Source organism: Microcebus murinus, chromosome 12, assembly GCF_040939455.1.
Source record: "Microcebus murinus isolate Inina chromosome 12, M.murinus_Inina_mat1.0, whole genome shotgun sequence".
Lineage (NCBI taxonomy): Eukaryota > Metazoa > Chordata > Mammalia > Primates > Cheirogaleidae > Microcebus > Microcebus murinus.
This window is the reverse complement of record NC_134115.1, coordinates 26,728,117-26,751,663: the sequence shown is the minus strand read 5'-3', so window position 1 is coordinate 26,751,663 and position 23,547 is coordinate 26,728,117. Positions and strand designations below refer to the sequence as shown.

Sequence of the window (23,547 nt, the reverse complement as noted above, 5' to 3'; positions counted from 1 at the left end):
TAAATAATATATTTATTTATATAATAAATTTATTATATAAATTTATTTATATAATAAATATAATATATTTATATATAATATATAAGAGCCAGGGAAGAAGAATATGAATTTAAAAAATAGGCATTTATATTTATATATTATATATATATATAAAGACAGGGTCTTATATTTATTTTTCCTCAGGAAGACACCCTAGGGCTTATTTTCAGGGGATGTGTTATTTTCCCCTCAAAGCCTCAGCTTGCAGCATGCACAGGATGGCCAGGACCTGACAGGGGGAGCCGACCTTGTTGGTGGGGCTGCCAGCACCTTTCCTGTCACCTCTGGGATAGTAGCTGTCACAATGGGGCAGATGAGAAGGGCTGCTCATCTTCTTTACCAGCGACGAAATGCATGGGTTGTGCAGATACGCTGCGTAGCCACGCCCAGCACTACGTCTTATTCGGGGCAGGGCTTCTATTGCGCAAATGCTTAGAAATCCTGCTAGGGCTTATTTTATGGGTAGGTCTTATTTTCGGGGAAACACGGTATTAGCACTGGTTAAAGTCAGTCATGTGCAGCGGGTACAATGCACACTATCTGGGTGATGGACACACTTATAACTTTGACTCAAACTGTACAAAAGTAACTCATGTAACCAAAATGTTTGTACCCCTGTAATATGCTGAAATTTTTTTAAAAAGTCACATGACCATACTTAATTTCAAAGGCAGAGAAGTAGAATCCCAATATAGGCTTAGCTGTGTGAAGAACAGGAAATATTCAGTAGCTATCTCTAATAACTACCACCATCATGCTAATGTTTCAACGTCTCTAGTGGATATACCTTGCATGCAGATTAAAGTAGACACCTCTCAGCATCATGTTCCAGGCTCTATATGGTGATCCTGGTGTCCATTTTCACCTTCATTTCTCCCTTCTTCACGGTCACTAATGCTCCAGCTACACTAAATTTGACTGCTTCAAATTCTCCGCCATGCCATGCCCTCTGTAGCCTCCAGGCATTTGTTCACACCGTTCTCTCCCCTAGGAGCAACCTTTGCCCTTACTCATTTTCCATGTTTTTTCTTAAAAGTCATTCCCTCTCTGAAGCCTTTTTCTTAGGTAGGAATAATCCCTCCATCCATGATCAATTTTTTTTTTTTTTTTTTTTTTTAGACAGAGGCTCGCTTTGTTGCCCAGGCTAGTGAGTTCCGTGGCGTCAGCCTAGCTCACAGCAACCTCAAACTCCTGGGCTCAAGCCATCTTCCTGCCTCAGCCTCCCAAGTAGCTGGGACTACAGGCATGTGCCACCATGCCCGGCTAATTTTATATGTATATATTAGTTGGCCAATTAATTTCTTTCTATTTATAGTAGAGACGGGGTCTCGCTCTTGCTCAGGCTGGTTTCGAACTCCTGACCTCGAGCAATCTGCCCGCCTTGGCCTCCCAGAGTGCTGGGATTACAGGCGTGAGCCACCGCGCCCGGCCTTATGATCAAATTTTGTTCTTGCGTAACTCCTGCCTTCACCAATTTATTTCTTCAAGAAGCAAACCATGTGCCAGGCACTGTGCTGCAATAGAGAAAAGGGCATAGCTGTGGTCCTTGGAGCTTAATTGCCTAGTGGGGGAGAGAGAAATGTAACAGGCAATTATGGAAGTTCACATGCCACCAGGAGAGAAGCGTGGGGTGCTATTGCAGTCCAGTAGCCAAGAGGTGCAGGGTGGAGAGAGATCCAGATAGAGAAAGGCATGTTCGAAGGCGCAGAGAGAAGAGAACTTGTGATGAGTTTAGGGAACTGAAAATAGGTACTTAAATACAGGGGAACTATGTGGCATACGCCATAGAGCAAATTGAAGACTGAACCACATATCTCGAATTGGAGAACAAGACAGTCCTATTTCCTACTTTCATGATTCATCAGAATAACTGGTTCCTTAATTTGGCCTCCTTGATCTATCAGTTTCTGAGAGGAGTATTCCTCTTTGTCTTGGAATGCTGCCTCCTATTACTGTGTTGTCTTTTTCCCTATGTATTTTGTTGCTTAATATTCTATTAGCATTCTATTAATATTAGTATCTTTTAACATTGCCATATTAACTTCTTTGATTAACATATCATTTTTTTCTGCTTTTATTCTTAATCATTCCAGCATTTTGTTTAAGGTATGTTTATAAACAGCACATAATTATATTTTACTTTCTAATCCAAACAGAAATTATGGGATTCAATATTAGAAAAATGAGTTTAACCTGTATCTATTTTTTGTAATTAATGATATATTTGCATTGATTTCTACCATCTTACTTTATATTTTATTTTTGGCTATTCTTTCTTATTGTTTCTCCTTTTTGCTGTCTTTCATTAAATAAATCAATTTCTTAAACTTTTTTCTTTTTACTTCCCACTTTAGAAGTGATGCGTTTTGTGTTTAGTTTTAGCATACATTCTTACATTTATAATATGCTGACAAAGTAAAAGTTAATCAGTATTTCTTTTCTCTACTGAAAAAGACAAGGACCTTAGCACACAGTAATTTCCTCCAAACTTCCTCTGCATCATGACTTCCAAGTTATTGTGGGGTATTTTATTTCCAGCTTCATTTGAAATACAAAACACAAAGACAGTTATCCTTGTCATTTTATAGAAACTACTTTTTAAAATTTTGTTCTGTATTTTACTACTTCCTGTGTTTGTCATTGCTTCTTGTACTTTATACCTTCACTCTGGAATCATTTTTCTTCTTGCTGAAGTATATTCTCCATGGCTGTTTAACATACCATGCTCAGACTTGGGTACCTGGGGTCCCTGACTTGTAACTCAGGACTTTAGAAGTAGGGTCCTTCTTGCTCTCCATCCACATCGCCCATCCCTCAAAGCCAAGAAGACACACCCCCCTGGGCATGCACCTCTTGTCCTCTTCTGGACCATGTTCCAAAGATCCAGGGCCCTGGAACTTCCTGCCCAAATAACAAATGTTAGGGGCAGTCTTCCAGTGTAGATTTCTGGTCCACATGGAACTTTATTTCCTGTTCACTGATACTAGTTATTTTCTAATTTGCAACATGTACAAGTTTTCTTTTATTCATTTTGAGATCAGTTGTGTGTGGTAATATAAAAATATGGTATCTAATAATTCTTTATGTTTTGATTAGAAGTGTTGGGAGGAAGAGAGAGAGGTAGCTTTTGTATGTGCAAAATTGACTGCCTTAATCTTAATTTTACATGTAAATTAAAATTTAAGTGAAATGAAATTAATTGAATCACATTAATTTTAAAATTAAAATTAAATTAGAATTATTTAATTATGCATTAAATAAATCCTCTAACTGTGGCTCGATCATATTGTGGACTAGGTATGATTAGCTCTATGACCTGGGTCAAATCACTCTATTTTTCTGCATTCCAATTTCTCCTTTTGAAAAGGTAATTGGCGTGGGTTGCCCATATCAACTTCCTTCCAAAGAATACAGCATGGAAAAGTGGAGAGAGGTCAAAAGAGCAAATTTACAGTTGAGAAACCTCACAGATACTATCTCAAATAGGTGATCAAGTCATGTTAATAACATGTGAACTTGATACAATGTGATGAGAATGGTACTTTCTACAGTCTTCCTCATCAGAACCCAGTCTAAATATGAGAAAAATATCAGACAGACTCTAAGAAGGAGCATTCTGCAAAATACCTGACCAGTCTCTTCAAAACTGTCAAAGTCATCAAAAACAGAGGAAAGCCTGAGAAACAACTGCCACTTAGAAGTGCCTGAGAACACATGACTAATAAATTCAATGTGATATTCCAGATAAGATCAAAGAAGAGATAAAGGACATTTTTTAAAAACAGAAAAACTGAATAATGTATAAAGTTTAATTATTATATCAGCATTAGTTCATTAATTATTACAAATGAACCATACTAATGTAATATGTTAATAATAAAAACTAGGTATGGAGTATTTGGGAACTCTCTGTAGTATCTTCACAATTTTTCTATGAATTTAAAACAAAAGTCCATTAAAATTTTTGTTTAAAGGAAGCAATTGGAGGAGAAAATTTCTAGAAGCATTTTTAGTCCCAATGTTCTGAAATCTAAATATAATGAATCTGTAAGTATAGTAAGTATAGAAGCAAAATCTCTTCTTAGAAATAGGAAATTGGATCATGCAACCTCAACAGTGTGTATCCATAAATATCATGTTATCATTTCATATATATTAATAGTATTCATTTATAACTTGTCTACCCAGCGCTATATTTTCTAAATGTATTCATATGGATTGACAGAGACATAATTCATTCATTATAGCTAGATTATAGTAGTCCAATGTATGAGTACACTATGATGTATTTATGCAGTCCTGCAATGATAGATATTCATGATGTTTCTAATTTTTCACCAATATAAACATAGCAATGAATATCTCTGAACATGTTTACTGTACACATAATTTCACAGCTATATATATAATTCGTTTAGCACATATACAAAGCTTTTAGATACTGCCAATTTCACCAAATTACTTTCCAGCCAACGATGTTTCCCACAGTTTCATTTTTCCTACATATTCACTAAGCCTTTGAATGGTATCTCATTTTTAAATGCATTTCCCCCGACTGCTAACAAAGCTGAACATCTTTTCATGTGTGTATTTGCCATTCAGATTTTCTATCCTGTAAGTTGAATATGGTTATCATTTGCCCATTTTTCCCTTAGTTTGCTTTTATTTTCCTTAATGATTTATAGAACATCTTTATATATTCTTAATACTAATCCTCTGTTGGTTATACTTGTTACAAATATCTTATCCAAGTTTGTGGTTTGACTCTTGGCTTTGCTTATCATATCTTTTTGTCATACAAAAGTATTCAGTTGTGCTGTGGTCTGAATGTTTGTGTTTCCCCAAAATACACAGAGTGAAATCTAATCATCAATGTGATGGTGTTAGGAAGTGAGACCTTTGGGAGCTGAGGACACAGCAAGAAGTCTTTATCTATGAATCAGGAAACAGGCCCTCACCTGACAACAAATCTACAGCACCTTGGACTTCCCAGCCTCCAGAACTATGAGAAATAAATTTTGTTTACAAGCTACCCAGTCAATGGTAATTTTTTATAGCAGCCTATACATACGAAGACAAAAATTGGTAGCAAGAAGTGAGAATGTTGCTGTAACAAATACCTAAAAATGGGGACGTGGCTTTGGAACTGAGTAATGGGTAGAGGCTGGAAGAGTTTTGAGGTACATGGTAGGAAAAAAAGAAGTACATTGCCATGCATGTACCATAATGGATAATTCTGATGGGGGCTCCGAAGATGAGGAGAGCTGTAGAGAAAGCCTGAAACTTTTTAGAGAATACCCATGGACAGAATGTTGGTAGAAATATGGATAGTAAAGGCTATTCAGATGAGGTATCAGATGAAAATGAAGAACATGTTATTGGAAACTGGAGGAAAGGTGTCATAAAGTGGCAAAGAGGCCGGGCGCGGTGGCTCACGCCTGTAATACTAGCACTCTGGGAGGCCGATGCGGGCGGATTGCTCAAGGTCAGGAGTTCAAAACCAGCCTGAGCGAGACCCCGTCTCTACCATAAAAATAGAAAGAATTTAATTGGCCAACTAATATATATAATATAAAAATCAGCCGGGCATGGTGGCTCGTGCCTGTAGTCCCAGCTACTCGGGAGGCTGAGGCAGGAGGATTGCTTGAGCCCAGGAGTCTGAGGTTGCTGTGAGCTAGGCTGACGCCACGGCACTCACTCTAGCCTAGGCAAGAAAGCGAGACTCTGTCTCAAAAAAAAAAAAAAAAAAGTGGCAAAGAACTTGGCTGAATTGTGTTTATGGCCTAGTGTTTTTGTGGAAGATAGAATTTGTGAATAATGAAATGATATATTTGGCAGAAGAAATTTCCAAGCAAAGTGTTGAAGATCCAGCTTGAATTGTCTTGAATGCTTATAGTAAGATGTGAGAAGAGAGAAGTGATTTAAAGACAAAATTTTTAATCAATAGGAAAGCAAAACTTAAAATTTCTCAGCCTGTGCATATTATAAAAACTGAGAAAGTATGTTTGGGAGACAACACCAAGGGTGTGGCCAAGTGACCCTTTGATAAGGAAATTGGTATAGATTGGCTAGGTGCTATTCATCAAGACTAGAGAATGAATGACCCTGAAGGCACTTTGGGGATAATGGCTGATACTCCCATCACAGGCCCAAAGTGCAAGGGCCTGGAGGACATAGCAGTTTCAAAGGAGGAGTCACTGGTACCCAGGGGACCTTGGCACTCTCTGCCTGGCACTGCCGCAAGGTTTTGCTTCCTGTACTCTGTCACCACACTCCTTGGCCACTCCAGGGGTGGCGCTGGTGGCCCTGGTTCAATGTGCACACCACCCAGCAGAGCTGTAAGGGTGTGGCTCCCTCTACCTAAATTTCAAAAGGTGCCCTGGAGAACCTGCAGCCCAGGCAGAAAACAGCCGCGGAGCAAGGTTACTACAGACAGCCTGCACTAGCACAATGCCTAGGAGAGCCGTCGGGGCATGGCCACACCAGGACCAAGAGTTAGAGCGACTGGCATGCAATCCCAGCTGGGGAGTGCTGCAGGCTCAAGACACAGGCACAGAGCTACTGTGCAGGTAGGGCCACCAGAGAAATGGCATGGAGGTGGGGCTGCTCGAAGCCATGAGAATAGAGCCACCAGCCATGTGGGTCTAGAAAGTAGAAAGTCCACCCCACTGGGCCTGGAAAGCAGAGTTTTGAGTCTAAGAAAATTATTCTCAAGTCTTAAGGTTTTGCTGAGGCTCCATTAGCCCTTTCTTCTTTCCTATTTCTCCTTGTTGGAATGGGAATGTCTATCCTATTCCTGTCCCACCATTGTTTTCTGGAAGCACATAACATGTTTGATACCACAGGCTCACAGCTGGAGAGTCTTTTGTCCCAGAATGAGTCATACTTTCAGCCTCACCCATGTCTGATTGAGACTTTGGATTTAACTTTAAAGTTCATTCTGGAACAAGGTAAGACTTTGGGGGCTATTGAAATAAAATGAACGTATTTTTTTAAGTGAGGACATGAATTTTGGTGGGCCAGGGGAGGAATGATATGGTCTAGATGTTTGTGTCCCCCAAAATTCATATGTTGAAACCCAACGTGATGGTGTTAGGAGGTGGGGCCTTTGGCAGGTGATTAGGTGGTGATGATGGGGTCCTCATGAGTGGGATTAGTGCCCTTATAAAATTTGGGGCCCCAGAGAGCTGCTTTGTCCCTTCCATCATGTGAGGACACAGTGAGAAGGACCCATCTATGAACCAGAAGACAGGCGCCCACCAGACACTGAATCTTCCAGAGCCTTTATTGTGGGCTTCCCAATCTCTATTTTTTTTAATGGAATTCTTGTCACAAGGATTTCCCAATTTCTAAAACTGTGAGAAATAAATTTCTATTGTTTATAAACTACTCAATCTATTGTAATTTTGTCATGGCAGCCTGAATGGACTAAGACAAATTGTAATCTAGTAGAATTTTTCTATTTTCTCATTTTTTTTTTTGAGACAGAGTCTCACTCTGTTGCCTGGGCTAGAGTGAGTGCCGTGGCGTCATCCTAGCTCACAGCAACCTCAAACTCCTGTACTCAAGCAATCCTCCTGCCTCAGCCTCCAAGTAGCTGGGACTACAGGCATATGCCACCATGCCCGGCTCCTTTTTTCTATATATATTAGTTGGCCAATTAATTTCTTTCTATTTTTTAGTAGAGACAGGGGTCTCGCTCTTGCTCAGGCTGGTTTTGAACTCCTGACCTCGAGCAATCCGCCCGCCTCGGCCTCCCAGAGTGCTAGGATTACATGTGTGAGCCACCATGCCCGGCCCAAATTTTTCTATTTTCTTTATGATTTGTGTTTTTTAATGTATTGTAGATAACCTTCTCTATTTCAATGTCAAAATGATATATCCCTATATGTTTTCCTAAAAGTTTTATAGTTCTACTTTCCATGCTTAAATATGTAATCTATATAAAGTTTATTCTTCTTCATGATGTGGAGATAGGGATCTAGTCAAACATTTTTGTTTTTCCACGTGGAAAACCAATTATTCTCAAATTATTTATTGAATAGTTTATCCTTTACTCACTGATTTGTACTGCCACCTTTGTTGCTAGTCTATTTCTGGGTTTTGTGATTCATTCTTAATATTAATTCTTAATAAAAATTATTTCTTAATGTAATTCAATTTTAAATAAAGTTGCTTATTTAAATGCAGATTTATAGGTTTCAACCGAGATTCTAATGTAATCCATCTAGAATGGAGTCCATGAAACTGCAAAATCAACAGTAAACCCATGAGACTGATGGAAATGGCCCATAAACCTCACTTGGGGAAACATAGTCCTGGGCTTTGGTAGACAAGAGAGAATGCCAGAGTCCAGAAGATAATAATCTTTAATACAGGGATTCCTCTCCTTTATAACCTGTTCTCTTCCCACGTGGTATCTGAAAGTTTAACATCCACTATTCAACAGCCCATTTCAGCCCAGCTAGACTGGCAGAAGTCTAAACAAAGAGGCTAAACCCACAGTCCCTTTAAACTTAGAAACTCACACTAAACAGGTGGTATATCTAAGTAACCAACTTCCCTCTAGTAATTAATAGTAGACTTTACCCTTGAAGCAATACTCTTTCTACCATACACACTATGGTAAATTTATTTCTGTAGCCCTCAACAAGATAATATTAGAATGACAAAAACTCACACACAGACACGTAAATAACAAAGAGGGCAGAATTTGTTTAGAAAAGTATTCTCTTACTAAGCAAACTCAGAAATACAATGATTAGATAGAGTCTACCGACTCTGATGTGCTAATTTAAGGGTGGAAATAGTTAATAGCAAAAGTAAAAGAAAACAAGGGTAGAGCCATTCTTCTTTCTCCTCATTTTTTACCTCCCATGTCACTACTCTGTAAGTCTCTAATTGGCTACCTTTAGGCATCATATTAATCATTTGTCTTCTGTAAGCAGATAAAATAAAGTTAAAAACCAAATAAAATTAAGAGGGTCTTGTGTTATTTCAAATCAAGTAGCTAGCCATAATACAGGTGCTGAACTGATCATTAAGAAGTTGTCTATCCAAAATATCCAACAATTATACTTGTCAGTGGACTTTAAAGCCAATTATTTTAGATAATATTACAATAAAAAAATAAATAACTGAAATCAACAAATTAACTCATTTCAAGGAATTTGAAACAAAAGCCAGAAAATATAGATCATCAATATAACAAAATCACCCCTTCCCCCCACCAAAACAATTTTGTGCTTGTAACTGACCCTCTTCCTGTGACTAAACCTGCACAGGAAGCCCCTAATCTTATGATTCCTAATCTTGTTTATGTATCATCTATCCACTTGGGTCCTTGCTTAACCCTGCTGGCATGTGTTTTCAATATAGAGCTACAACAAAGAAAAGCTGTAATTACCAAATCTCTTTCTTTCAGCTATTGAAATAGGTGATTTACAGAAATGCAAGACACTACAAACAAAGAATCTTCCAGCGCTTACAGAGCACAGGTTCCAGGAAGATGTTGGGATAAATATGCTTTCTTGTGGCCAAGACCCTGGGCCTGGAATCCGAATGGATTACATGTTTCAGAGCCAGGTATTGTTACTCATTCAGTCTCTGTGTTCTGTGAACATTGCTTAAGCGAGAGGAAAATCACGGTATTATCCGTAACCTTCCTGAAGATGATCAGAAGAGATCCCCCCATTCAAATATAAGTACTCATATCCTGTAGATGGTATGGACTCCATCATCCAGGGACTGATTCCCTGGCATGTGAATTTTCCAGATTTGTAACTTCCTCTGCACATAGATGACATCAGCCTTATAGGTCAGTATGCTGGAGGGCAGATCTGATAAATAAACAAAAATTCTGGGTACACATTACTTTGAGCACTATAGGTACCATGGGCAGACATGAAAGTAGCATTACTGCCCAAGAGTAAATTTGCTCCAGATATAAGGACTGACCAATGTTGATTTAGTTTAGCAAGGGCTAGGGACCCTGAGGGTTGGACAGAGAACGTGCGAGCAGTGGTGGGGAGCGAGTTACAAAAGAGATCTGGGAATGTGGTCTCCCCAGTATGACAAGGGTCCCAACAGTGGACCTTGGGCAGCAAGGGGTGGGGGGCCGGGCGGAGGTGTCACTAGGAAGAAATGGGACAAAGAAACACAGGAAGGCTTGTTGCCAAAAAGGTGCTCATTTTCCAAGTCATTTGACTCAGCTTCGGCTTGTTATGTAAAGCTTAGCTTTGAACCATGTCACCCCATGTTAGCATTTTTCCTACTTGATGGGAAGGAAGAGAGACAATGTGGGTGGTTAAAAAACTGGGCAATAGTTAGAAATGAGCTGTTTCTATTGCCTGTAAGTTTATGGTAGGTAAAAAGGGATTGGAAGAGACACACTAGCAGCTGAACTGAAGTTTCCCTTTACAAGAATGAAGAGCAGAAAACTACACAGACCGGCTGCAGAACAGCCACATGTTTTCATTCCAGAGGGGTCTTTTTTTTCACGTTTCATAGCTGTAGTCCACACACAGCTGGTTTGCTGCGTTACAGTGCTAGCGCAATCACGGGCACAAATGCAAACCTCCTGCGGAGGCTCCAACCAATTCACCAAACAACCATTGCCTGGCCCGAGGTCCTGTTTTCCAGATACAAAAAAACTGAGTACAAGAGTATGTTAAAACTAAGGCAGGGTTTTTCATACGGTATTCTTAGTGGTTTCCAAACCTGGCATTAACTCAGAATTTTATTTAAAAATATATAGTTTCTCTAATCCTTAACCCTCAAAAAACTACTAAATTTGAATTCACATGTCTGGAAACCTAGGTTGTTGTTTTTTTCTTTTTCAAATAAGCCATCATCATAGTGTCCCATGCCAGAGCAAACTGTGGCCCCGAACCATTGCCTGGCCTGTGCCCGTAGGCTCCTGGCAATGAAGCAGGTTGCACAGTGGAAAAGAAAGAAAAAAAGGAAATAAATAAATAAGCTATCAGGTGATTCTGATAACCAGCTGTGTTTGGGAGTCATGGCTGTTCTTATTTAATCACCCCTATAATTTCACAAAAGTATTAATAGTCCCATTTTATAGATGAGAAAGCTGAGGATCAAAAGGAGTAAGAAGATGCTCAAGCAAGCCCACTAGTACTAAGTTGGAATCAAACCCAGGTTGGTCACCAAAAAACATCTACTGTACCTACAACAAATGACTGTATCAGGCGCTTCTCCTTGACTCCAATCCACTAACTGCTCACTAAGAACTATTTTCCTTAGAAAGCTGACCACAAGCATACTTTTGAAGGAGGCAACAAGTTTTGTCATGGCCATTCCCGTCAGAACGCTCTCCTCCTCCCACCCATATTGGGAGCTAATAATGCTCCAGGCTCCTTGCCCCCTGAAACGTGCGAATCCTTCATTCTCCCACGTTAGAAACCTACCTTCTCTCAGAAACTGGGTGTTGGTGATCAGTGTGGGCTGGTGAAAGGTGAACGTCCCTTGCTCAACTTCTTCTCTAGCAAGGCTCAATTTCATTATCCCTCAAGTCCACTCAACCACCTCCAACCCTCCATGAAGTTCATGTATTAAAAGGCTTTTGCTTACAAAGCAAACTACTTGTATGAAATAATTCATTCTACCTTTTAAAAAATATGCATCTACAATTACCAATCGGAGCTTGAATGAATATGAGTGAAATAACTAGAGTGGATACAGCTTCATCAAAAAGCAAAGAAACCTACGTTTTGTTAGTCTGTGCAGCCTGATTGTGGCCAAATGTATGTTTTTTCTTAAAGTCCTTAAAATAATAATATTAATAATAAAGAACTTGTAGAAAACAAAGAATGGCTGGGAATTTCAGAGTAGGAATGATTGTAGCCACAGGAATCACTGTAACAGTGAGACTTTTAGACATGATGGAGAACTCAATCACAGGCTCAAACCTCTGTCCCAGTAACAGCCACACCCTCTGCTGTGCACTAAATCTGCCCTACATTAGTGTTTTAAAGTTCTGAGGAAGACAACGTAGCTGGAATCATCAGGCTTAAAAAAAAACACACACACTTTAAATTTGTTCAGATGTGTTCTCTATTGAAGGGAGAGAAAGGGCTCCCTGCATGTTATGTGGGTTTCAAACTTTAGCGTTCATAAGAAACACCTGGAGAGCTTGTCCTACAATTATATTCCCAGCTCCAACTGCCGGAGATGCCAATTCTCCAAGTCTGAGCTGGGGCTTGGGATTCTGCGTTTTCTCCAAGCACCTCAGGTGATTCTGATGCAGGGTTTTTTCCATAACTTGCTATTTTACAAATTCTCAAAATGCGAGGAAGTTCCAAGAACAGGACAACGAGCACGGGGTACACCCATCACCGAGATCAAGGGCTGGTAAACTTTATTAATAAAGGGACTACAGTAAATAATTTCAGCTTTGCAGGCCTTAGAGTCTCCGTGGCAACCACCCAACTCTGCCACTATAGCCCATGAGCACCCATAGTTACTACATGTGAGTAAGTGCGCTTGGCTGTATGCCAACGAGATTTTTTTTTTTTATGGACACTGAAATTTAAATGTCATAAGACTTTTCACCTCATAAAATTATTCTTCTTTTAAATTTTTCCAATATATATTTAAAAATATAAAAACAACTGTTAGCTCCAAATTGTGGGCAGAGGGCCAATAGATCATAGTTTGTCAACCCCGATGGATCAGTCATAACCATGAAGCCAAAGCTTTTCTGAGGATGAACTTTAAACTTACCGCTTTTCATATGTCGACTAATCATTCTGTGCATCTTAGAAAAATTACAAAAACACATCTACGAAGATGTTTTTCTGACCCACCCTTTGTTGTATGTTCAGATAACACATTTTCACGGCTTGCTATGGCTGGTAATTTTGGATCCCTATGGGGCACAGTTCCTCATTTAGAAATCGCAGTTCAGCCACTCATTCTGTAATTGTACTACATAAAAAGCGTGTGTGCCCTTATCTGCATCACCCGGACCTAATTAAACATCCTTTTATCAGCTTCTCATATTGAGGATAAATAAGGGTAAAAAAAAAAAAAAACCTCTCTCTTCCAAAAGACTCAAATAGTGCAGCAAGAATTGAACAGCATTTTGTCATTTGTGAGTGAGGAAGCAGGAATGGTTTTACTTACACTTTTTTTTTCCCTCTCTGACCTTTTGTTGAAAATTAGCTCCAGCCCAGAGTGGCTGCTCACATTTCCAGCAGATTGGGTTATAACCAAGTAAGACTAACAACAGTAATAATACAAATCTGTTACCCTATGAAAGGTCTTCACCTCCTGGGGAATTTCTCAAGCCATTAAACATTGTTTAGTAAGTATCTGAAAGCGAAAACAAGAATTCTGGAGGTAAACGCCAACTCTGCATCACAAAAATCAACAAACATCGTGGGGGGAGGGAGGGGCAAGGGCATTATTTGAAACCTTAAAATTTGTACTCCCATAATATGCTGAAATTTTTTTTTAAATTACAAAAAAAAAAATCAACAAACATCATCATGATGGAATCTATGTACTGTGATCACCTACTAAGAGCAACAGAGAAAAAAAGAAAAAATCATTTGAATTAACTAAGTGCATTCCTTCCTATTGAAATGCCTTTCCACTGGACTCATCCAAACATTATCTCATCTCTGAAGGAATGAAAACCTACAGTCCTTGACTGAAGCATTCTGCCTCTATCCATCTCCTCATTGCCCTCCCTTCCACAAAACAAAGGAACCCACTTAATGGCAGAAGGATGCGTTCTCTCCCGTCAAAGTTACAGGAGTCATAAATCTCCCCTTCCCACCTCCCAGTCTAAACATCAGCTTAGTGGCTGCTTTTGAGTCACAGTCCGTGAGACCGTGCGAGTCTGCCTTTCATCTTCTCGCAAGCACTCTCTTCCAGCTTCTGGGGATAATATATGGCCATGCTGACTCAGGTGCGGACACAGGAGTCCCCCAGCAAAGACCTAAACCCCAGTCTGTTGACACACGAGAGCACTCTGGGTTTCTCATCAGCTGACTGATTTGTGGACGGCCACAGTTCTGGAGCTCAACCAATTGCCTCACCTGGTGGAAAATGCTTACAAACTTATAAATCACCTTTGAATATATTTTCTTGGTAGAAATAGAACAGACTGCTAGCTCCCAATTGCCTAAACTGTGTATACTGGCTTATGGGACGAATGGAATGATTAAAGACTAAAGTTCTACTAAAAAGAGACAATGGTGAAATGCTTTGTTTAGGGCTGGGAGTTCTGGGAGTAATCTAGGGATCTTAAATAAAAATAAATGCAATTTTGTTTTAGTCACAAAAAATTATAGACTGAAGTTGAACAGTAGGCCTATTATAGTAGCACAGTGGTTCTGAAACCTGGCACCATGTCAGAATCACCCAGGGAGCTTTAAAAAAATTCCAATACCCAGGCTGCACCCCGCACCAATTAAATCGGAATCTGGGGGGAAAGGGGGGTGAGGTCCGGGCTTCCATATTTTTTTAAAGCTCCCAGGTGATTCCAACGTGCAGCCAAGGTTGAGAACCTCCGCTTTGGAGAATATGGTCTCTGCCCTTTTGAAGCTCAGTCTTACAAAATCTACTTGGCGGACAAGTTTCTCTTCCTCATTTCTGCCAATAACTTCTTTACAGCTGGAACCTGCAATTTAAAAATTTATAGATAGAGATATAAACTCACATACACACATATATAAAATCCATGCACACATATTTTTATTTCTTTAACTTAGGCCCTGATTATTAGTATATAAAACAGAAAAACCAAGCGCCTTGGTAACTTACATATCCTCTCCAAATCTTTAAAGAATCAAACTCTAAAAAACACACATAAGAGATATTTAAGTCGTAAAACACACACACAAACAAACTTTAATCACCTTCAGGAACCATGATCCAATAATACATTTCATAGGTCAGATCTCATTCGTCAATATACAAAAAAAAAAAAAACCCAAAAAACCAAACTTTGATTAAGACACGTGCCCTGAGCAAGAGCACTTACAGTTAGAAAGGTTTATCATCGGTAGCACTTTGAGGTAGCATATTTGTAAAGTTAAAGAAGTCACAGAGCTGCTCTGCAGTTTCTCCCAAACACAAAGGTACAGGCCATCATCAGCCTTTGCCCTTAGCAGAGCAAAGTGGATTTGTCTACGCTCATTCCCAATGCCAGCCCAATCACACCCTACCACCTCCCCTAGGCCATCTCTCCACTACACTTCATGCATTGTGGGTTTAGAAAAACGTAAAGATATTTTGATGTTTCTTTCCTCTTGGTGTGGCAGCATTCCAGGACATGGAGGCCAATCTCCTTTTGTCACATGCGATTCTCACCAGCAGGAGACACGTGCCCAGAGGAAAGGGAAATTGGGCATCATGGCACCCTTTTTAATTGGCTTTAACAACTTAATTAACACTGATTCACTCCTTTAAGGCTACAAAGAGGTTCATGCTTGAACCTCAATGATTCTGGCCCTTAGAAGGCTCTCCTTTCTTCCTTCTCTGGGTACAATCTTTTTGGAGTATAATTAAGCTTTCTGGGATTTTCCTGGCAGGATGGTGAACAGAAAAGCTTAAAAAAATATCCACACACAAAAACAACAACAAAAACCCAGGTGCAAGAGCAACACCAAGAACAGACTTCCTTTGTGCAAGTTAAAACAACACAAGTGTACAGTTCAGGAAAATGGCCTGCTTCTTTTTTTAAGAGGAAAAAAAAAGTCAATTTTCAGCTCAGCTCTGCATTTGAAACACAAATATACAGTCCAAACAGGCTAAGGATTAAAGCTGCAAAAATGGTCCCAACAGCCCCAGACCTTTGGTGAAGGTCAACTTTTTGCCCAAAGGTCACGGATTAAAGGAATTTAATCCTAATTCCCTGTGTGCACTTTTGTCCCAATATACTTCCTGTCTGTAGGTTGAACCCTTAGAAGTAATCAATATACAAATGGATAAAAATAGCACATGTCCAGGCAAAAAAGGGCATGAGCTGGGCCTGAGGTGCCACTTAAAACTCTTGTCATTCAGTATCATAAAAAGTCTTCAAAGGCTGCCCAAAAACAGGGCCCCAGGTGTCACTGAACATGCCAGCCACCAAGTCAACTGCTGCACAACACAACTGAGCATTAGACTTCAAGTATCCAAGGCGCTACAATAGCTGGTCTTCTATAGACTTCAGGCTGACTGTCAGAAACCCCCACCCCAGCACGCCACATTACACAAACAGTAAAACACCGCTTATGGTCATTACAAAACACTGGGGTGGAAGGGGAGGAATAAGAGAACTGCTCTCTGAACGGGCCAGCCTTACAGATACAAATAATTTCTCTAACATTTTGTACAAACTAGAAGGTGCATGAGCTGGTATTCAAGCAATGACTTTATACTCTTTCTTTTCTCCCCTTTCTGTATCAAACAGGAAAATGGTTCCATTGGGTTAACAGTGTCATCTTAAAAATGCCATAAATTAAATAAGTTAGTTCACATTTTTTTTTTCTTCCCAGCACTTAAGTTACAGTTAGTCTCTAATGTGCTTTTGAAGCTAGCTTTAACAGTTCCAAGTCTCTTCTGCGAACGGTGCCTGCTCTGGGACAACCATATTCGTCCAGCTGCAAAGGTAGGAATTGTTCAAGCACCCCAAGGCCCTGTCCAGCAGGACTGGTAAATAGCTTAGTCCATGACAATTTCAAGGTTCCGCTGAATCCCACAAATATGGTACTCCCTAAAAAAATAATGCAGAGGTGAGCAAAACAAAGGCAGCTATTTTAAAAACCCTACACTTCCTTACATCAGCAAATGAACTCTTACCCACCCACCTCTTGCCCCAGATAACAAACCACATCCCAACACACTTCCTCTAACACTGTCCCTTTATTTAGAAATTGCCTTAAGGATACCAACTCCAGAAAAGCAAGGCCCTGAAAATGGTCTGATAGCTAAATTCCACCATAAAAAGGCATATCCTGTTGTCCCTCTAAGAACCTCATAGAATAATAATATAAATACAAACCTTTGTTATAAAGATGAGCTGGTTTGGCTAACCCCAGAAGTACCAATGAATCTGAAATGTTCAACTGTTTTATTTCTCCTCTCGTGCTCAACAGAACAATGGACCTGCATATTAAAGTTAGAAAATCAGTGCTAATTTCAATCATTCAGTACATATTTATTTGAGTACCTTTCTGAACTGAATACAGAAAAGAAACACGAGATAAAAGCAGAATTCAGAAAAAAGCTCACATGCTTTTTCATCTCTGCTAATGACAAAATCCCACTCTTCTGCCCCACATGGAACTTCTCGTGTTCTTATTACAAGGGAAACCAAAAAGTAAGGGAAACCAAGTCATTTAGGGTAAGTTTACCTAGTGGACAGCTTGGGACACTGCTCTTTTGGGGAACAGTCTGTTATAACATTGGAAGATAGTTTAACATTGGAAGGTATAATACTGGAAGATAGTTTTATTTTGTTTCAGATGCCCTATTTATCTATGTTCTATTATCTACTTATTAAATGAATGGACAGACACAATTCTAAGACAAAATAAAACAAAATCTGTTCTCCATGGTTTGGTTTAAATTGCCATCTTTACCATACAGCACATAAACACACATACCCAGATCTGTCTGCGGATTCTCTATTCTCTTTCTCTGATCCCTCTGCCTCTTCTATGCTGGCTTAATTACTATGACTTCACAGTTTATTTTAATATCTGATAAAACAAGCCTCTTGTATTATTGTGATTTGTTTTAAAATGTTTTACTACTCTCTAACGTTTGTTCTTCCAGATAAACTTCAGTGTCCACTGTCAAGTACAACAGAAAAGTAACCTATCGGTTACGTGTTAATGGAAATGTGTTAAATTTATAATTTAGGGAGAGTGACATCTTTACAATATCAATTTTTCCATCCAGAAACAGAGAGAATCTCTCCTTTTATTCCACTCTTGTTGTACATCCCTTAGTAAATGTATTTGTTTTATTAATGTGGGTCTTGACATTTCTTACGATTAAGAGCCTTAAGTTTTATATCAGTATGAGTTCTTTCTTGTGGTCTTTCTAAAGCACTGGTGGCTTAATTCAGAATCAGTGCAGAGGACTCAGGATAGCCACTCTGTAGATCGGACCTTCTTCGACAGGTCAGAATTAGCCATGAGATCGCTTACAGCTCACCCTCTGACCCACCCAACCCCTCCACACACACGTGCTCAGTGTCTCCCTAGAAGTCACTGCCAGTTGCCCCATAACTTCTTAACACTTTATTAAAATACAACATGCACAGTTGAATTTTTGCAAACTAAACGATATTTGTGTAACCAGCATCCAGATCACAAAATAGCATCACCAGCATCTCAAAAGCCTTTCTTGTGTCCCCTTTCTAGAAACCACCTCATGAACTTTTTAATGAGTTGGTTTTAACTCTTAAACCTCAAAGGTACTTTGCAGGACTATGATGTTGTCCTAAATACTTGTGGAGAGATTTATGCCCCGGATGGTTTTAGGGGAAGTGAATAAGTGCATATGTTTTCAACATTAAGAAAAAAAATCTTTAAATCCTTAAAGAACATTGAGGCCCCACAAGTGTTCTATCTTAAACAAGAAGATAGAACTAGACATGCATACTGAATATTATACCCAAATAATTTAATGATTTCATGGGACTTATTAGGATCTGGTTGTTTAATGTATAAAGTGCATAAGTGATCGGAAAATGATTCTAAAGCTAGACAGGCTTTTAATTTCTGGGAAGCTTATGTTCTTCCCTAATGACTTCACTAAAGGAAGGCCTGTGTATAAATCAACATCTGGGGCAAAGCCAAAGGGCAGAAAAGACCCTGAATTCATCTCCTTGCCTCCAGGCAGGGTCTGGCCAGCCCTGAAAAAGGAAGGTTTCTCCCCTGCGCACCTTTCTTTAGAGACCAACAACGAGAAGCAATCAGATTAGCACTCTTAAAAGACAGACCAGACATTCAACCACTTAAAAATCAATTTGCTCTTTTCTAGCCATTTCCAAATGACCCAGGTGATGATGTCCTCTATCACAGTCATGGTACAATGCTGTCCGAGAGTCCATCAGTGGGACAGTTGGCTGCAAAGGTAAACTGCCTGGGAAATCACTTCAAAAATGGAAAATAAGCCTCTGAGCAAGCTGGGTACAAAGTAGATTAATTTAATACTAAAAAGTGGGATAGTAATGTTCCAAATAATGAGCTTTTTCTCCTGCTAGGAACCCTCCTACCATTTGCAAAAATGTTCAAATATCCAAGTTCTGCCATTAAGCAACAGCTTGTCAAGGATAAGCAACTCAGACCACATGGGCATCAATCTGAGGTAGGAAAGGAATGAAATACCTTTCACAGAGCCCTGAATGCCCACAGAGTAAAAGATCTGGCAAACAAAATGTAAAATATGAACCAAACCTCAGAGCTAGCCAAATGTTATCTGTTTAGAGCACTCCATGTCTTTTAGGTGGTTTGCTCCCATTACAGAACACGTTTTACCTACCTTGGAGGGATGCCTGTTTTTAAATACTCTTCCAAGTGACTGACATCAACAAGAGGGAAAAACTTTTTTTCTGTCAACCGGAATGGAACGCTGCATGCATCTACAATGAGCAGGAGGACACCTGCGCTTCGGAAGGTAAAGTCGGTGCCGTTGACCTGAGAATACAAAAATGTCTTCTGCTAGCATCACCATTTCAAGAACCTCTCCGGGATGACTCATCTTTCCAGCTCCTTGCCTCTGTCTTCTAAACCCATAATTCAAATTCTATTTCCAGAATTCAAATTGCATATTTTACTTACTCTTTCCCCACCAACGTTTGAAATTGTGCCTGTGTTCTATAGACTGTGCCTTAATTGATCTTTGCTGCCTGGAGAAGATGCTCTGAAGAAGCTGCATGGTGGCCCCCACACAGCGAAGCTGGCTGACTCGCTCTGCAGTGCTCAAGGCCTTCATTCTCACACACACTCTCTCAATGGACTCAAAGTTTTGATAGTCAGTAATCAAGTGGTAGCCTCTGTACTGCAGCTCAGATAGCTCACTTACTATCAACTTAGTTTGAGGGGGGGGAAATATATATATATTTTTTTTTCATGCCTTGACCCACAGAAATTCCCCATTAGAGCTTAGGTTTACAATATCACAGAAGTCCAACTGCTTTATCTCCTTCACTATAAATAAAGCTCTTCCCTGAAATCAAAATGGCAAAGTAGTCATTTTACTGGGATTTAAGCTACAAGGTACTACTATATTTGGTCTCACAATTATTATGAGCTGTGGTTCCATAGTTGTCCTCTTTAAATGAATGGTTTGTGACCTTTTCAAGAAAGAGGAACTCCAGACATTTCCAAATATCATTAATTCTTCAGCCAAAAAGGAAAAAACCAATGACTAGAACTAAACACTAAACCCATAGGCACTGATTTTTTTTATTAGGTATAAAATTATAAACGATGCTAAAGGCTAACAAAGAACAAATGTTCTCACCACTGCACCTGTCCTTGCTTGGGGAAATTAAGATATTTAAATTTTACTTCTAATCACTATTGATCTCACTGGAATTCAAAATTGCCTTTTAGCTATGTTTAAATTGTGCTAATCTAGTAAATCATTCTGGACGTGCTTAAGGTAAGCTTTATATGCAGGAAGACTAGATGGTATTCTTTTTACTTTTTAAAGTCTCGATACTTAAAATTGAGGCCCTTTTAAGAAAAAATTATGTAACAATCCTCAACACACTCAAACTGTCCTCATGAAAAGTACCCCCCAAAAATCTGTGGCTTAAAAGAAACAGAAAGCTTTCCATAAAAATTAGAGCAAAGCCTGGCGTGGTGGCATAGTCCCAGCTACCTGGGAGGATCGCTTGGGCCCAGGAGCACAAGGACAGCTTGGGCAACAGAGCAACAGAGCAAGACCCCATCTCAAAAAAACAAAAACGATACCCACTAAAGCAATGCTGGGTCCTAGGAAAGAATGTTCAGGTGACACGTTTGAAAACATATTAGAGATATGTATGACAAAACACAGTACTCTATGATTTTCTAGGGTCCCAGGGACCCGATGTGCAGCAATGGAGTCAAACAATGTCTTCAGACCCTGGGGCGTAGCATGCCTGAATTTTTTTTTTTTTTTTTTTGGCAAAACAATCTATCAATCTATCTATCCATATACCTATTATCTAGTGATCTATCTATCTATAATATCTATCTATCTAATATCTAGTGAGCTACCAGAGCAGCGAGATCCAGTACCCACCTGCTTCTCCCATGCAACCCCCACCAGATACCAGGCTAGCAGGGTGAGATCAGGTTCCTCACGTGGCCGACTACATTCAGATGCTGAGTTAACAGATTTTATGCCAATAAAATTACATCATGGGCCAGGCGCAGTAGCTCATGCCTGTAATCCTAGCACTCTGGGAGGCCAAGACAGGTGGATTGTTTGAGCTCAGGAGTTCAAGACCAGTCTGAGCAAGAGCGAGAACCCATCTCTACTAAAAATAGAAAAACATTAGCTGAACTACTAAAAATATAGATAGAAAAAATTAGCCTGGCCTGGTGGCGCATGCCTGTAGTCCCAGCTACTCGGGAGGCTGAGGCAGGAGGATTGCTTCAGCCCAGGAATTTGAGGTTGCTGTGAGCTAGGCTGACGCCATGGCACTCTAGCCTGGGCAACAGAGTGAGACTCTGTCTCAAAAAAAAAAAAAAATTACATCATGTGCATATTACAAAATGCAGGACTACTGACAGAGGGGAAAAGGTTTAAATACAGACTTGAGGAATCTTTGAGCAACATTTAAGTAGAGATAGTCTTAAGAGTAAAAAATTCAGCCAGGCGCGGTGGCTCACGCCTATAATCCTAGTACTCTGGGAGGCCGAGGCGGGCGGATCGCTCGAGGTCAGGAGTTCGAAACCAGCCTGAGTGAGACCCCCCCCCCCGTCTCTACTAAAAAAAAATAGAAAGAAATTAATTGAGCAACTAAAAATATATATACAAAAAATTAGCCTGGCACGATAGTGCATGCCTATAGTCCCAGCTACTTGGGAGGCTGAGGCAGCAGGATTGCTTGAGCCCAGGAGTTTGAGGTTGCTGTGAGCTAGGCTGATGCCACGGCACTCACTCTACCCTGGGCAACAAAGTGAGACTCTGTCTCAAAAAAAAAAAAAAAAAAGAAAGAAAGAGTAAAAAATTCTGGAGCTGAGTGTTGATGATGGTTACACAACAATATGAATGTACTTCATGCCACTGAACTACACACTTAAAGAATGATTAAAATGGCAAATTTTATGTTGTATTTTACTATGATAAAAAATTTGATAAAGTGAAATTTAATTTTGTCCACATATATTTGGATTTATGACTTACGTTGCCCACCACTGAAAAAAGCTAAGTTCCTAAAAAGACCACGTGAGACTGGGCGCAGGCCCTGGCTGGGTACCAGTCAGAAAGCTAGACGCCTGTCACTCAAAGAGCTCTTCATATGAGGGCACCCAGATCAACTGGATTTGGGACAGGCCATATGATGAGACCTGTTCCCAGTGGCTAACTTGGCTCTAAATTCCAGTGTTAATACTGAGACTCACAGCTATTCTTTCATTAACCCACTAAAAGACAACTAACACTTTGCATCTTCACTTTCCTCATCTGAAAAAACTGGGGAAAGACAAACTTAAAAGGCCAGAGATTTTAAAATCATTATTTCCCATATCTTAAACAAATTACAGTTTTCTATATCTCAATTGCCTATGGCAACTATCTTTTAATCAAGGATTGAAAAATAAGATTTCTTCCTTGATCCTACTGCTGGAAAAAAAAATAATAAAAAATAAAAAAATAAAAAATAAGTAAAAAATAAGATTTCTTTTTTCTTTTTTTTTTTTTTTTTTTTTTTGAGACAGAGTCTCGCTTTGTTGCCCAGGCTAGAGTGAGTGCCGTGGCGTCAGCCTAGCTCACAGCAACCTCAAACTCCTGGGCTCAAGGGATCCTCCTGCCTCAGCCTCCCGAGTAGCTGGGACTACAGGCATGCGCCACCATGCCCGGTTAATTTTTTCTATATATATATCAGTTGGCCAATTAATTTCTTTCTATTTATAGTAGAGACGGGGTCTCGCTCTTGCTCAGGCTGGTTTTGAACTCCTGACCTTGAGCAATCCGCCCGCCTCGGCCTCCCAAGAGCTAGGATTACAGGCGTGAGCCACAGCGCCCGGCCTCTTTTTTCTTATAGAAATAAAATCTAAGTCACTGGTAACGTTCTTAGGGAGTAAAAGTATTGTGAACAAATTTTAATATCAGCTTCAAAGTAATCAGTAAACATAATGTACTCAGAAAAAAAAAAACCTTTAATAAAAACACTTATTTGAAACCACAAGGGTTTAGGAAGTATTTATACCTCTATTGTATTGCTTGTCACCAATAATCAAAATGTGATTCCAAACCAGTGACTATTGCCAGAGATAATTCATGTCAGTGGGCTGAAAGATAAAATCAAGAAGCCACAGCAGTGTA

At 39.6% G+C, this 23,547-nt stretch overlaps 1 protein-coding gene and 1 pseudogene across 2 annotated transcripts in view; one reads left to right on the top strand and one right to left on the bottom strand.

The window, feature by feature from the left end:
• The first annotated feature begins 10,839 nt into the window (after positions 1-10,839).
• On the top strand, positions 10,840-10,983 carry LOC142874727 (uncharacterized; annotated as a pseudogene).
• Positions 10,984-12,096: 1,113 nt separating this feature from the next.
• CEMIP2 (cell migration inducing hyaluronidase 2) overlaps positions 12,097-23,547 on the bottom strand; it is a 77,196-nt gene continuing 65,745 nt past the window's right edge. For both annotated transcript variants that reach the window (XM_012770904.3, XM_012770903.2), the window contains exons 22-24: positions 19,546-19,700; positions 17,054-17,157; positions 12,097-16,765 (exon numbers count right to left, since the gene is read on the bottom strand). In XM_012770904.3, the coding sequence (XP_012626358.2) occupies positions 16,569-16,765; positions 17,054-17,157; positions 19,546-19,700 (456 nt within the window). In that variant the 3' untranslated portion in view covers positions 12,097-16,568. The remainder of the gene's footprint in view (positions 16,766-17,053; positions 17,158-19,545; positions 19,701-23,547) is intronic.